The sequence below is a fragment of the Oratosquilla oratoria genome, chromosome 7 (assembly GCF_046742065.1).
Source record: "Oratosquilla oratoria isolate Oo_2021 chromosome 7, ASM4674206v1, whole genome shotgun sequence".
NCBI lineage: Eukaryota > Metazoa > Arthropoda > Malacostraca > Stomatopoda > Squillidae > Oratosquilla > Oratosquilla oratoria.
This window is the reverse complement of record NC_134783.1, coordinates 63,603,457-63,620,956: the sequence shown is the minus strand read 5'-3', so window position 1 is coordinate 63,620,956 and position 17,500 is coordinate 63,603,457. Positions and strand designations below refer to the sequence as shown.

The following is a 17,500-nucleotide window of genomic DNA, read 5'->3' as shown; positions in this document are numbered from 1 at the left end:
CAAATACCATGGAATTATAAGGACGGGACTTCATGACCATAACTCCCAACATGCATACTAAGATTAAGTGAAGACAATTATAAATTCTCTTTCTCTCCCTCTCTCTCTCTATCAAACACACACACACACACACATACACACACACACACACACACACACACACACACACACACACACACACACACACACACACAGATGAAGAAATAGTGTGTGCAAACACAATACAAGAATTTAAGGACAAACTTATTCTTGCGAGATACAAAAGCGGGTCCCCACGAGCATAGCTCCCCTTCCCGTATGATACAACTAGGTAAACACACACACACGCACATATATATATATATATATATATGTGTGTGTGTGTGTGTGTGTGTGTGTGTGTGTGTGTGTGTGTGTGTGTGTGTGTGTGTAAAATAATAATAATAATAATTTACGGTTTATTAGGTATAACAGCATTTCTGCTGAAAATATACATCCTACAAGAAAATAACATTATAATACTATGACAGTGAGAAGACGTTGTTACATGCATTCAAAAACTAGACAAATAAAACAGCAGGCTTGGTAATAGGTACAACAAAGTTAATACTAGCTGTTGATTAAGTCCACATATGTCGGTATGGGGCTCTTCTTATACCGGTCAGTACGTGCTCTGATCGGCTTGATGGAATTATGGTGCCTCACCTGCCACCGTGGACGAGGTACCTGAGGAGGTAATAGGTTCCGGTGCCGAGGATGCTTGACCAGGGTGACCGCAAACGACCTCAAACTCTGAAGATAGTGGTCAGCAAGGGTGGGTAGTCCCAGTGTGGTGAGAGCGTGCTGGTAGGTGGTGTAATCTTTGCCAAGGACTGAGCGACAGGCTCTTTTCTGCACTTTCTCCACCTGACGCTGCTGCGTCATAGTGAGAGAAGGGATCCAAGATGGGGATGCGTACATCAACTTTGGCAAAATGAAGGAAGTCTAGATGGTCTTGAGATCTTCAGCCTGTGCCCCTAATGAACTCAGTCGACGCAGCATATACAGCTTGTAGGAGGCTGCCCTGATGGTGTTCTCCTTCCAGGTCAACTTGCTGTCGATGGTAATCCCCAGCAGCTTAGTAGACTGAACCACTTGCAGAGGGAGGCCATCAATTGTCAGCAGGGGAGGGGGGATAACGTGGTTGGAGGTGTGGAAATGCATTACCACAGTCTTCTTGTGGTTGATGGAGACTTTGTTATGCACTGTCCATATGTGTAGTTTGTGTGTGTGTAGTTTGGGTGTGTGTGTGTGTGTGTGTGTGTGTGTGTGTGTGTGTGTGTGTGTGTGTGTGTGTGTGTGTGTGTGTGTGTGTGTGTGTGTGTGTGTGTATTCACCTTGGTTTTTCACCTTGGTCTCTGAATCACGAGCTGGAATCGTGATCGACAACTATTTCCCTCCCGGAAGAGAGCTCAGGGCTCGTATGACCGATCTATGGTTAATGCTGTGACCTTACACGCACAAACACACCCCAACTCCCCGCCCACGAGAGTTGGAGGAACGACTCGAGGAGCAGCGATACTGAAATTATTTCAGCCCTGGGCAGGATTCGAACCCGGACCGCAGTAGTGACAGTCGGGGAATCTACCAACCGCGCCACCGAGAGTGAGTGTGTGTGTGTGTGTTTCATATATCATAATAGTATCTCTTAGATGTTGAAGTACCCAAGAATCATGATAGTATTGTATGCTGTTAAAGAAAAAGAAAAAATATCGACATTGTTTGAAAAAAATAAATCTCAGGGAGTTACCCACAATGCCCTTAGTTATTTGTTCCCCTTCGCTACTAGTTACTAGTTAACTCCCACCCCTCAAAAAAAATCCTTTCTCAAGAAATTACATTTCCTAAGCTGAATCTTTAACCCAACTCCTAATCTACCTATTATAGCTTTGCACTTAAATATTCCTCCGCTGTTTTATTGAAAATATAAGAGGCTTATGGTAGACTAAAAATGTTTTCCCTATCATGTCTGAGAAGATGTTTTTCGTCAGCCCTTGGAATGTGCTTCGTGCGTTTCTAAACCAAAAGGCAAAATTTTATTTAATGTGCCTTGAATGGGTACTGAAGGCAGTTATCTTTGTTCATTTCTTTCCAAGGGAATTTTCCCAGATGAATGAATTTGAGTTTATTGATGAGATTTTTTTTCTAATCTCCCAGAGAATGAGGGTTTTCTTATATCACTGGCACGGGTAGTTGACCATATTTGGTTACATGGCAGGAACCTTTATAAATCTCTTTGCAAAGGAACTTTATCAGTTGGATGACTTTGGTTCTCTAGGTGAGAAAATACTTTTTCCCATCTCTTACATCACTGACATGAATTGTTTCTGGGATTTTCCTTTAAAGGAACATTGGTACATAATGACGCTGAGTCTATGGGTAAGAAAGCTTGATTTCTTATCTCCCAGAGACCGAAGAATTTTTACGTCACTGGTATGAGTTCTTAGGTTTTGACCTTCCGAAAGTCAATGGCACCAAGGAAAGTGCCATATCTTTTATGAAAAAACCAGGGTGCCATTCCAGGGTGACGGCGCAGGTTGGATTACCCCCTGATTCAGCAATTCTTTTCCTTCACTGTTTTTCCGACCTGGTATTTTTGAGTATCTGTATCTAGGAGACCACCTGTTATGAAAATGTTTTATTAGATTTACTGAAAAATATTTAGCTTAACCATTTCTTTGATAAGGAACTTGGTTCTTGTTACCCTTGAAAATGGACATTTTGGTTGTATTATCAATTATATGCATACATACATACATACATACATACATACATACATGCATACATACATACATGCATACATACATATGTACATACATACATACATACATACATACATACATACATACATACATACATACATACATACATACATGCATACATGCATACATACATACTGTAACATCCTTAGCGTGAATAGAATACTGTGGTTGTGCTGTATCACACCCTTGCGTGAGTAGCAGTCTCCAGTTTGTATTTTTTAAGGCACGCCTTGCATGACTATGATGTGTTGTGTATTGCACCATGTAGCACAAAATTTGTCCATGAGTTGAACCTAATATTTTCAAATTCCCTATGGCATAAATAAGTACAAATGAGCAGTCACCACGTTCAGACTTCGGTTCTGAGTTCATGATATCGATTTATTGATTTTTTACCACTTTTGCTTATTAATTTAAGGTTTTTTTCACAGTATCTGCTTTGAAATCAAATGATTCCTGTTAAGTATAATTTTGATTGATGTTGACACAATTAATATGATAAATCAGTTGTGAAAAGGGAAGTTCTCCAGACCCTGTCTTTAGAAAAGAAAATGAAAATGAAACGAGTAGGGTATAATTATGCATTATAGCACGTTAATACACAGACAACGATACAGTGTAGAGATGCAGAGCGTTGATGAAGAGTATTGCTCAGGGAGAATTGATGCAAATTTGATACAAAACTTTTAGCGTTATGATTTAATCAAAAAGAAGTTTGTCTACGAGATAAACGATTGTATTTCAGTTCACATTCGCGCAAAAGATTCCAGATATGATATCACCACCGACGCTTGTGTTCCACACAGGAACAGTAGGAATCTCTTGATGGACTGAGGAAAAGCAGAAGTAGTGATACACAAGTCTGATAAAATCAGGAGAAAATATTTGGAAGCAGCCATCGTCCAGGGATCCAAAAACGATAGAACAAAATAGAGGCAGGTTTGATATTTCACCCCCACCTAATTCCTTTGCTTCCAATTGTAAACAAAATCTTGGAAAGCTATCCTTAGTTGTCCTCTTCATCTTATTTTCTCACTCATGATTTTGTCCATCAACAGTGGACAAATTTCCCCTCGCCTTCTTCCTTCCATTTCCGGATTTGTCCATCGCTTCTCATCCTCCTTAACCGTTCCAAAACTTCAGTGAGCTTCCCCAGTCCCCCCAGACCTCCTACACATTCTCAGAGACATGCGTGCCACGACTTTCTACTCAATGAAGCTCGAACAAGCAAAATATTATGCCAACAAATACTCCGTCCAAAAGTGGTGTTTTTCTTTTATGAACATTATATTGCTACGGTCAGGGATAGAGTGTAAGATTGGATTTCTCTAATTACAAATTTGCTTGCATATGAATTCATTCTATGATAACATGATATTTGATAACCCATTCCTTTTACAATGGTATCAAACATTTCGGCTAATGAAATTTTGCATTCTATCACTTTCGATTTTTTTACATTTTTACACTCATTCTTTCTATGTACAATGAGTGCCACTTTCAACTAAAGTTTTCATAAATTTCAGAGGTTCACCAGAGACACGTCGTGGTTGGTTTGTCCTGGAAAGAAGTCAACGGAATCAAGTTAGGATACGGAAGATATCCCCAAAATGTACCTTTTCGGAAATAAACCTTCCATACTTGCTAACCATGTTCCGCATCTACATCTCTTCCTATTTCTCCCTTTCCTCCTACTTCTATCTCTTTTCTTCATGTGGAGCCAGGAATTGTCAATCTTCTCTGCAGAAACAAGAGAGTTGCCTTTGAACATCAGGTAAGGGACGTCCCATCTTATTTATTTAATACTTTCTTATCTTTGTCGTTCCTCTTCAGAGATGTTTGATGTCCAATTTGCACTTCTTTGATACCGAGTTCAACGATATAGCCTGTCCTCGCTCCACGCTGGAAGTCCGGCATCAGAACAGAAACTTCCTTGACTCCTGCCAGTGGATGTGGCCTACCTATTTACACCTTGCTTACCTAAGATTGTCTGTACTTTTTTCCATTTTTAAAGTTTTACTTTCCTGCAATGCATTCCATTGTTCTCTTTTGTTTGCAACTTTTGTTACATTCTGGTCTTCTCCCCTTTTTTTTATATTTGTATTTCCTTCTCTTCTCTTTAATTTGACCCCTCTCTTTAATGCGTTTCTTTATTTTCTTATTTTTGTTACTTTTTGTATATTCTAGGCTGGTTCTCTTGCTTCTTTGTTCATCTCCCATCACCTCTGATTAAACCACTTTCTCCCTTTCAGTCAAGCCACTACCTCTACGTCTCCATCAGTCATTTCCCAAACTTTTCGTCTTCAAATACTTCGTCTCTTCCGCTCTTCTTCCTCATCTTTCTCTTTCTCTCTCTTTAGGAGAGTAAACCATTTAGTGTCCAATTTTTGCTTTAGTCATTATCTATTTCATAGGTTGAGTCTCACTTTACCTTCTTCTACGCACTTCCCTTTGTTAATATACCTTCTTACTTGGTGAGTTTCAACGACAAATCCATTTTTCACGTGTATTATCTAACTAGATTGACGAGAGACCACTACATATAGCATACCGTATTTTTCAGTAACTTGTACTATAATCAATGATACTTGCAATGGTCTTTTCATAACTTGTGAGCTGCATCTTAAAGAATTACTGGTAAATCTAAGGTCCCGGACGCTGATCAGTCTTGCCATATCGCTTTTGTTTATATGATCTTTTTCTCTGTTTTCAAATAGTAAAACATCGGAAACAAGTAGCATTATTTAGTGTGAAATTTATCAAACTGATACATTGAAACAAAAAGTGGGCACCATTTTATTTTGTGGAGTCAAGAGCGAAATTAGCCCAACCTAACTTAGGAAAATGTAGCCTAACCTACACTCTATCGACTCTAACTTGAGCCCTTTGGCGTGGCCCAGGGAAACACATATTGCGATGACCTACTCATGGTGATCTGTCTCACTGTTAGTCTGTACGTTATATATTTATATATATATATATATATATATATATATATATATATATATATATATATATATATATATATATATATATATATATATATATATATATATTCAACAAAGACCCACTGTGTTGGATAAGAAGAAATGAAGTAAAAGATATCCATTTATTTTGATCACAGACTGTGATCATCTTCGGTGGAATACATGTTTGATATACAGAGAAAGAGAAGAAACATGGACAGGGCTCAAGTGGCGTCTATTGCTTTGCGCTGCAAGTCACCCGCCTTCACCAAGGATGGTAATCATTTATTGACTGCCCAGGTAGTAATACAGTCTGGTTACCATTGTCCACTTGAAATATTAAAATTAGGAAATTGTTTAATCAGAGAAGATTCTATTATCTTCCTTTTGAAACTACACTTGGAGTTGAAAATAATTATTGCCTTATTCCAATCCATACAGTGGCCTTCTTTGTCTATGTGTTGGAAAAATGTGAAATTTTGTTGTACGTATCTGAGTTCTCATGTTCTTTCATTCTAGCGTGTAAATCTCTTCTTATCCAACACAGTGGGTCTTTGTTAAATTTTCACGAATGTGTTACATTACTTTGTAGTTATATATATATATATATATATATATATATATATATATATATATATATATATATACATATATATATATATATATATATATATATATGTCTATACAAGGCACTGGCTTTGCCGCCCCGGCTACGCCGGTGTGCCTTGGGCTGCGGCGCTGTTCGCTTCGCTCGCGGATTTCGGCCTTGGGTGCCTCCGGTCTTTATCAAACGTTTGACAAATAAATGTAATCATCTTATTTTCACTCTTCACTTGAAAAACTCTTCATGTACAGTACTCTTCAGCAACCCGTTTTAGTGCCGTATGTTTAGAGATTTGTCTTTTTTTTTATAGGTCTCTTCCTTTTGCATAAGTTCTCCCTCCTTTCCTTCTTTTTCCATCTTTATTTATTCTTCCTTTCGCATAAATTCTTGTTCTTTTTGTTCCTTTTCCTTTTTCATTTCTTCTTTCTTTTGCATAAATTCTCGTACCTTTCGTTCCTTTTCCTTTTTAATTTCTTTTTTTTTTTGCATAAATTCTCATTCGTTCCTCTCCTTTTTCTTTTTTGTATCTTCTTTTTCCTGAAAATTCCTTTCCCAAACCTTTAATGGAATAGATTCACTAGATTCCGATTCCTAGATCAAGTTATCATAATCCGGCAAAATCATTACCGTTAGAAGCTGTATTTGGTATCTCAACAGGCCCCAGTTCAGGTTCCCCCTCTGATATTACCGGATCTTAGTCGTTGTCGATAAGATGGGAACCTTTTACTTCAAGCGCTCCCTCCAGAATGAATGACATATCGGAAAAAATCTCTTTATATACCACGGTTGCTGGATCTTTCACTACGTATTCACCATATGATTTTTTTTTTTTTTTTTTTTTTTTTTTTTTTTTTTTTTTTTTTTTTTTTTTTTTTTTTTTTTTTTTTTTTTTTTACTTCCCATAACCTTTGAAGATAATTAAAGAATCCCAACTTGTTGTCCATGGGCAAAACAGCCTGACATATCCAACAGTAAGCCACATCTATCAATGGTTTCCCCTTGTGGTTTGTTAATTGTCATAGTAAAGCTTAATTCTTTGCCTGATTCGTAATCATGATACGCGTCCCGTTACATATTTTAGATGGATACGTGTTTTGCACCAACATGATAACACATCCTACCTTAAGTTTCAACTTATGTAACGGGATAGAAGGCAAATTGATTTGCTATAGACCGAGGTTTCAATTTCAATGTCGTCGACTCCTTTTGGTTGATCCTCGCTCCTGTAAATATGTTCACCCCCTTTGAGTCTTTGATATATCGTTTTATTTATGGAATCCACGCCATCGTTTCTAGGACATATTATTATTATTATTATTATTTTTTTTCTTCTTCTTCTTCTTCTTTTTTAATGGAGATAGCAGTCAGCGCTAGCTTCGAGGTCAATATAGAACTTTTTCGATTACTTCATCCCTCGTTTCGACCAAATCACAAACTCTCTGGAAACCTGATTCTACCTGTTTCATACATGGCAATACGTAACAACTTTTCTGCAGATTTCCTCTTTTCTTTGTCATCAGCTTTCAATATGACATTTTGCACAAATTCAAACTTGCGTAAATCCTCCCAGAAAAACGCGTTCTGATGCAATACTTTAACTATTCATTCTTAGCCCCACCTCAGACGACGGGAAAAATCCACCGAAAGTCACCCGCACACACGAACAGAATGCCACCCACAAAACATTGTTACTTGTTATGTCTTTAACAGTGCAATCCAGTGATGTTAATGCATATAATATATATATATATACATATATATATATATATATATATATATATATATATAGAGAGAGAGAGAGAGAGAGAGAGAGAGAGAGAGAGAGAGAGAGAGAGAGAGGTGGGAGACAAACAAAAAGAGAGGTAGCGACCCCTCTGAGGAGAGTGATGGAGTGATGTGGCAGTTGCGCGGTCTCGCCGAGACGCGCCAAAAGACTCAAGTTAAAATCTATAGAATATAAAACACGCCTTGTTGATGAGAGGAGCCGTCGATGTGCTCTTCCTGGCTCTCCCCACTTTCATGAAGGATGGGATTGGGTTGGTTAATGACAACAGAGTCGGTGACCTGTGCTTTTATGCATCGGCTTTGTAATTTCAGGTGTTAGATAACGCTTTTCTTATTTGCTTATAACTAACTTTTCGAGAAATATTAGAACTGAAATTATATAACGCTTTAATTATTTGTTTATAACTAACTTTACGAGAAATAATGTAACCGAAATTATATATTTCAAGCTAAAAAGAAGTGAAATCAATTGCCGTCTGGAAATAGGAGGCAAATAATAATTTCATTCCTTTTGAAATTCAGTAACGCTGATACAATTTCTTTCTGGCGATATGTTGTTACAAATAATTTCCTTATAATGATGAGTTCTTAGAAGAAGAAGAACAGCAACAAAAAGTAATATGAAAGCTGACCATTGTCCGAAACCCTAGTAATACCGAATCACCAACATTCTTTTCCATCACTCGTATCTAATCACTTCAGCGTAATCCACACAACGACATCGCGTCCCGACATGTTTGCCTGGATGAACACCGAGAGGAACTGTTCTCCCGTCTCCAATGTCGCCTTTCTTAAAAACCACAAGTGCGCCTCCTCTACAGTTCAGGTAAAGATTAAGCAGTGCCTCATATCATTCAATTAAAATTCGTGAAAGAAAGTGTTTAATCGTCTTTTTCGATTTGTATATCAAACGTGACTGCTGGTGGCGTAATCGGAATTGCTGGTTTCGCATTCTCTTAGACGTGGGTCCGAGTCCCGATTCACAGTAATGACTGTCAATTAACTGCACCAAGATTTCTCAAAGAGCATGACGGGGCAAAGGTGATGACTTAGGCCGCAGCTCCTCAGCGCCTCCTGGAGTAGGCTTCAACCAAACAATTTCATTATCTCAATTGCAGGTGAAGTCCCTTTGAGAAAACGTTTTGTTGTTAATTTCACATTTACATGGCGTCTACTCTAGACTGAGTACCGAATGCTTAATGGTGAGTCAAGATCAAAGGATGATCCTAAAAGACATCTGGGAAAACAAACTAAAGAATTGGGGCCTTGTTCGTAAAGTACGTTGAGTCTCATGTTTTCTTAGCAAATTCTAATTACACCTACACGTTAAAAGGTTGGATGCCCGACGTCATCATCCGTGCAAATGTTTGTTTGGTCCAACAGGATATGTTCGTGATGAATTACTTTTTCTATACTTATAAGTCAGACGGGTTTAAAGTATTCTATGTCCAGCTCTTGGCCTTTAATTGTCAAACTTTGGGTCTTTAAACATGGCCCTATTAGGGTAGGATGTGGTGTGTCACATTTTACACCAATCCTCTACTCTGTGATTTTTACCAGTTGTATATCACTTGAAGAAGGCGCGAGATTAATATCCAGATTGCCTAGATAGATTTTTGTAACTGATGTGATCTCGTTATTTCTAAATAGAAAATGAAGTCTATCAAAACCGAGTATCGATACAATAGTGCCTCTTGTCAAGAGGAGTGTGTCTTGAAGAGGGAGCCCCATTGTGTAGTAAGAAGGGCTCGTCACTCTTGTAATGCTAGTTTAAGCCAGCAGTAGACTGATACAGACAACTACAAATTTCATGCAATTCAGAGGATTAAGTGAAATAGTTTATGCTGTTTATAGAGGAAAGAACTGATGCAAGAATTATGAACGAGTGGATAGTTTTGTTACGTCGTCCAAAGTCAGAGAAAAAAAATGCATGTATGTATATGAAGGGAGGAAGGGAGCACTTAGAATTCACCTAAAAGCCAATGGGGTGCCAGCCTAAAAAAGTCTGCGAACAACTGTATTACACCAAACACCGTCACTTATATCCTGACATCTCCTCACCTCCGTTTTCTGTCAACAGAACATCCTGCTCCGCTATGCCTGGCATCACCACCTGCGCATTGTCTGCCCAAAAGGAAATCATCTCTTCAACTTGCGCATCCCCTTTGCCGCTGACATGGCGAAAGATATGCCCTGGCATGATCTTGGGTACAACGTGTTTGCTGTGCATGCAAAGTGGAACCACAAAGAGGTACATACATGCGTATACCAAAAGGCTCTTTCTGGTAAAGCATAGGCCCGCCCTTCACCCATTCCACACCCATTTGTTGTCCCTTTCATCTCAGCTCTTCATGTGAGGCAGAGACAATGCAGCAAGAGACAACACCTCCACGTTAAGGTACGACAGCCGACGCTGGTTTACCCCCACAGCCTCATTACATGGCGACCCTGCCCGCTATTTCACTCCAGTCCTCAGGGCCGCGTTAATTTCCCCTTTGTCCACAACGATTTTCCACTCACCCTTATCTGTTGCCCTCTCTCTTCCCTGCTCGACAAAAGAAAAAAGTAAGAGAACGAATTTACCCCCAGGTTGTGTCCATCATGCCCGAAGACACCATCTACATCACCATCGTCAGAGAACCTGTTTCTCAGTTCGAGTCTCTCTACAACTACATCGGCATGGGCCAGGTATGTCTTCAGTAGAATTAGTACTGTTCATGTGGTTGACAAGGGCCACCTGGGCAGCTGTTCCTACTTTATATGTAAGGGAATACTACTTGTAGGTAGTCACTGTTTGCTTCATACATTCATTTTGCTGTGATTCTCGTAACTGCGCTTCAGGAATGGAAGAACGGAGTTAGTTTATATGTCTGTATACCACAACCCGTCTCACTTCTACCCCACCCGTCAATCATTTCACTTTTTTCTTGGCTCCTTGTGGATGAAGGTTCATGCCTGTCCCCTACTCACTGCCTGGGTCAGAACCAATGCACGCAGCCCGACGGGATTTCTCCTCCTCTTCTCCATTTTCGCTTGAGGGGACGGGTTGGAAGGGTTGCTGAGTAAAGGAAGCGGCTGGCCCTGCTGCGGCTGTGCTGTGCCCTGCTGCATTGTAATAGTAGCATATGTGATATCGGGAATAATAAAAGTATGGGTTAAGGAGACTTTTGGGTTGCATCAGGGCTGTGTGATGTCGCTGTGGTTCTTTAGTGTGTATATGGAGGAAGCAGCAAGGGAAATGAATATAAAAGTACTGGGCAGAGGGGTCAGCCTAATCAAGGAATACACCCACCTCGCACCCATCCACCAGGATTTCAACATCCACTCGTTGTTCCTTTTATCTTTGTTCCTTGTTAACAAAGGGCCATCCCTGCTTCCCGTCCATTACTCGGGTTAGAAGCAATGCAGAAGGAGGAAGCGCCTCAGCACCTGAACAGTAGAGTGCTATAGTCGAAGCTCATTTGCCACAATGCTTCTTTATGTGACGACCATTCCCTCTCATCCACACGAGAAAGTACATATCAAACAGTCATTAACAAGCTACATAAATCGTAGGTTCGTACACATATAGAATATGCTGTTTCCATTTGGTCACCGAATCTCATTAAAGACATTGACAGATTGGTAAAAGTACAACGGCGAACCACAAAACTTATTTCAAATATCAGAAATAAATCATACGAAAATCGACTTAAACATGTGAATCTATTTTCCCTCAAAAAGCGTAGACGTAGAAGGTGACTTGATACAGGTCTTTAAGATTCTAAAGGGAATAAACAACATCAAAATTTACTCAATTTTTGCACTGAATGCGAATCAGACAAGAAATTATGGTCTCAATGTGTCAGGAAGTAGATTTAATTTGGAAGTGGGTAGAAACAAATTCGCCAACCGTGTAGTAGATGAGTGGAATAAACTTTCTGCAGAGGCAGTGAAATGTAGTACAGTTCGAAGTTTTAAGATTTATTTAGATCTTATTTTATTTACTTATTTATTACAATTTATTTATTTATCTATTACTATTTATCTGTTTATTTTCTACTATCTACTTGTTTTTCATTGTTGTTTTTCTGTTTGCTTATTATTTATCATTACCTTTTTATTCATTTTATTTATTTACTTCTTATCTATTTGTTCACATCCGACCTAGTTGTGTACCAAAAGGTCTCCTGTCGGCATGCATTTCTTATGTAATTCTTTTGTAATCCTTTGTAACAAGAAGTAATCCCTTTGGACCGGGTCAATTTCTCATCTGTTCACAACTACTCTCCAGTTACACCTATCTCTTGCCCTCTCCTTTCCCCTGTGCAAAGGAGTTTGGTTAATCCTTTTAGTATTGATTCTTATGCCTTTTTATGTTGGAGAACTACTTTTCCAGAACACGGAAGAAGGAATTAAAAAGTATCTCAGGGCACACAACAGGACTTCACCTAGACCCATTTCTTGCCCTCTCCTTTCCCCTGTGCAAAGGAGTTTGGTTAATCCTTTTAGTATTGATTCTTATGCCTTTTTATGTTGGAGAACTACTTTTCCAGAACACCGAAGAAGGAATTAAAAAGTACCTCAGGGAAAACAACAGGACTTCACCTAGACCCATCTCTTGCCCTCTCCTTTCCCCTGTGCAAAAGAGTTTGGTTAATCCTTTTAGTATTAATTCTTATGCCTTTTTATGTTGGAGAACTACTTTTCCAGAACACCGAAGAAGGAATTGAAAAGTACCTCAGGGCACACAACAGGACTTCACCTAGAGACATCTCTTGCCCTCTCCTTTCCCCCCCTGTGCAAAGGAGTTTGGTTAATCCTTTTAGTATTAATTCTTATGCCTTTTTATGTTGGAGAACTACTTTTCCAGAACACCGAAGAAGGAATTAAAAAGTATCTCAAGGCACACAACAGGACTTCACCTAGATGCATCTCTTGCCCTCTCCTTTCCCCCCCTGTGCAAAGGAGTTTGGTCAATCCTTTTAATATTAATTCTTATGCCTTTTTATGTTGGAGAAATATTTTTCCAGAACACCGAAGAAGGAATTAAAAAGTACCTCAGGGAAAACAACAGGACTTCACCTAGAGGCATGGGGGGCTCTGTTGGTCTCAACCAGATGACCTGGGACTTTGGACTCGCCCTAGAGCAGATGGACAACATGACAGCTGTACATGAACTGGTGTGTAAGACAAAGTGAAAAGATTTAATGAATATCCTGAAGACTATCTTTGGAATTAGTATACGCATGTGAAAGTCTTGTGTAAAGATAGATTGACATAGATATACATATATGTATATATATATACATATATATATACATATATATATATACATACATATTTTTCTACCTACAGGTGGCGGCTGCAGATTCGCAGTTTGATTTTGTGATGGTTACTGAGCGCATGGATGAATCTCTTGTTCTCTTAAAGAATCTTTTGTGCTGGTCTTTCGAGGATGTTGTCGCATTCAAGCTGAATGCAAGGAATTCGAACGTAAGTGTGGATGACTCGATGTGTGGAATGTGAAAGAAAAACAACTTTGTGTTATTTTGACTAGAGCAGGGAATGATTCTGTTCTGATGACATATTCTACATGTTTTATTATGAGTAACATCAGGATATTTCACTTAGATTAAGGTTTAATATGTGCCAAAGCTTTTCCTGCAAGTTTATTTAATATATTTCAATTTTTCGGAGTCATGCAGTTCATCATGCAAGCCTTTTGAGTTTATGGGTATTGTGCCAAGTTGTTTGCGCCATTCGGATTGGATTCTACGGCAGAGCACAGTTGTTTATATTCTCCGCATATTATTATGATTATAATGTTACATTTCATTTGCGCACTACAATATGCTAAAGCTTTGCATTTAGGTGTGTTTTCCTTATACTACTAACACGTTCTTATCTTGATCTTTCCGGAGAGGGGGTTTACTTGTTCCAAAGAATTGTACCATCCTTACAGGCACCACCAACCAAGGTGACAGCCTTGCCCATCGCAACGGACAACCATGAACACTGCATTGAAACTAACTTTATATTCAACAACGGCACCACACATGCACACACACACACACACACACACACACACACACACACACACACACACACACACACACACACACACACACACACACACACACACACACACACGTATATACATATATATACATATACACACATATATATATATGTATATATATATATATGTGTGTGTGTGTGTGTGTGTGTGTGTGTGTGTGTGTGTGTGTGTGTGTGTGTGTGTGTGTGTGTGTGTGTGTGTGTGTGTGTGTGTGTGTGTGTGTTTCACACTAAAACTCCGTGGACTGTCGTAATCATGCATTTCAACCTGCGAGTATACTACAAATATCCTTACATAAATCCACAGTATACATAGCCTGAAAAGTATTGAAACCATCAAACAAAAACCACTTGTACAATTTTCATTGAAATTAAATGAGCATAATCCTCTAAATAACCATCAATAAATCTTTTGAGTAGTCGTAACTACAATGACAATTACAATAGCGTGAATTATACTGACATTAGTAACAAATAAGAAATCCAACATTCCTCTATGGCTAATTACACGATTATAAATTTCACAACTTAAGCTATTGTAAATATTCATTTAAATCATATTCTATACAAGCAATATATTGAAATAAGTAATATTTTACGTAAACAATCTGTTCACCGTAACACAACGCTCCTATCACATCTTACATAAAATTTAGAAATCATAACTCACGTTAGTGCTCCAAGCCTTTTAGTGTGAAAACCAAACCATCACCCGGGCAGGGACCTAAGTCCTCACACTTTCACCTCGGTCGCTAGTCCCTCAACCACAGCCCGCCTCACACCTCGAAATCACCGACGAGAATGTTGTTGTAATGAGCGTCACCTCCTCTAGTAATTTCCACGTGAACAAACGCATAGCGATACGCGCAGAAATGGTTCCCTACACAAATACAGTATACGAGATCCCAATGGAATAAATATGTGATGCATTTATACAATAATTACAATACATCAAATAGATACAAATAACTTTAATCAATACAAAATATAAACATACAAATGCACAAGTCATCCTAAATGGTCCATACAAACAACTTGACACCAGTATCATCGTATAGTGATGATACAATATATACATATATAAATATATATATATATATATATATATATAAATATATATACATATATATATACATATATATCTATATATATAAATACACATATATATATACATATATATATATACATATATATACATATATATATATACATATTTTTGCTTGCAACCACGAGGAAATCAAAGATCGGAATACTGAACGTTTTCGTCTATCAAGACATTTTCAAATGTCTTGATAGACGAAAACGTTCAGTATTCCGATCTTTAATTTCCTCGTGGTTACAAGCAAAAATCTTTATTCACGTGTTTTTATGTGATTACTGTTGCATATATACATATATATATATATATATATATATATATATATATATGAATACATATATATATAAATACATATATATAAATACATATATATATATATATATATATATATATATATATATATACTAGATATTTTTTATGACCATTGCGCAGAGGAATCGAACCTACTGCTCTGTCGCCACTAGCGAATTACTCATAGATATATGTATATATATATATATATACTTCATATATACAATATATGCTTCGTTGAAAGTGATGGCTAATTGTGCATTTATTTATTTTTCATATGCCTCACTATGGACTTATGATGTTTCTTTGAAAGGAGGTTTATGACTTCACTGTAGGTGGTGGTCATGTTTGTTATACCGCTATTTCGGGTTCAAGACCCTTCTTCAGTAGCTCTTAGGAATATTCTATCTGGTAAGGATAAGAATTATTCCAGTGTTATGTTTTATTATTTTACTTTATATACTAAAATTTCTATATTTGCTCGTCATTGGGAGAGGTCACCGGTCACCTGGAAGAGGTTACCTGGAAACTGAGGCAATGATGAAATGTCACGTGCTAGGGGAAGCCTCTGACTTCGTGTTGTGACAAAATGTCCTGTGCTTGGGATTGTGGCGTTTTTGTCTTGGCTTTGATTTGTGGGGATATGTCTCATGCTTGGATTTGTGGCAATTTGTCTCATGCAGTGGAAAACAGACCTGAATAGTGACCTCATCTCTATGCTGAGACTCAAACTGGAACCAGACTTCTTGCTATACAACCATTTTCGCAAGAAGTTTGACAACATGGTCGAGCAATTTGGATATGATCGAATGACGAAAGAACTTACTGAGCTTCGACAGAAGACTGTAGAGTTGACGGAGAGGTGCAGCATCCATCTCAATTCGACCATAACTAAACCTCGGACTCTTTTGGTAAGACTCTTCCTCTTGCAAATATTTTGGGATCAAAACTTGGAGTTTTGACGACGCTGGGAACATCAGTGGGAATAAGGCCTTTACAAGAACAAGTTAGGTCACTTGGGAAAGGAAGCTAATGACATAATGTCAAAGCCATGAGGTGATTTGTCAATCATCTGATATAGCTTATGTATTCGTTGACTTAAATGTGACGGCACACTAGGTTTGAACGCTAATTGCTTTTGCTAATTCGCTCGAATAAAAACAGCCTCGGTTAAGATATTCTAGATTTCCATTAGAACAGTGTGTCTAATATTTGTATAGGTTTAACTTCTCATAGTTCGTTATTTGGCTCCTCGCTATTTGACGCAAGAGTAATTTGACACTTGGAAGTTGAAAAACAAAAGATCGTAAGCGAAGTCGTTTCTACTTAAGGACAGTAGCAAAAGCAAATAGCATGCTAGTGGGAAGTGCCTATTGTCCCGCCACCTTAATAATGCAACTTGAGTATATTTCATGATGATCTAACACGATTTGTTGTCATGAGGTAGTTTGATCATGACGTTATGCTGTTACTTTTCTTTCCGGAAGAGAGAAATCTCATTGATGTTATAAAAAAAAACTTTCTCTACACACAATTTTGACACTCTTATCGAACTTTTACTCTCATTCCACCCAGACATGAGTTCCTCTACTCTTTGTCCCTCAAGGCTTGCCTCCAACTCACTACCAGCATCACTCCTTGTACATCTCATTGCCTTAGGTTTATCTACTTTCATGTTTACCTTCCCCCTATCACATACCCTCTCAAACCGTTACCCCCTTTATTGGAAACTTCAAGGGACACCCGTCCAACCCGGGTGCCTTACTAGCTTTCATCGCTTTCACTGTTCTATAGCCCTGTCATCTTCTCTCATCACAGTAAAATTCCTTGCACCTTACATTGCCGCAATATCCCTCCCAAGACTCGTCCATATTCACCACTTCTCAAAAAAAAAAAAAAAAAAAAAAAAAAATAC

General features: G+C 38.3%; 1 protein-coding gene across 1 annotated transcript in view; it reads left to right on the top strand.

Moving 5' to 3' along the window:
• LOC143026826 (galactosylceramide sulfotransferase-like) overlaps positions 1 to 17,500 on the top strand; it is a 23,802-nt gene that overhangs the window by 6,114 nt on the left and 188 nt on the right. The window contains exons 2-8 of the mRNA XM_076187603.1: positions 4,307 to 4,554; positions 8,838 to 8,961; positions 10,216 to 10,386; positions 10,725 to 10,823; positions 13,148 to 13,297; positions 13,473 to 13,610; positions 16,269 to 16,496. Of these exons, the coding sequence (XP_076043718.1) occupies positions 4,391 to 4,554; positions 8,838 to 8,961; positions 10,216 to 10,386; positions 10,725 to 10,823; positions 13,148 to 13,297; positions 13,473 to 13,610; positions 16,269 to 16,496 (1,074 nt within the window). The 5' untranslated portion in view covers positions 4,307 to 4,390. The remainder of the gene's footprint in view (positions 1 to 4,306; positions 4,555 to 8,837; positions 8,962 to 10,215; positions 10,387 to 10,724; positions 10,824 to 13,147; positions 13,298 to 13,472; positions 13,611 to 16,268; positions 16,497 to 17,500) is intronic.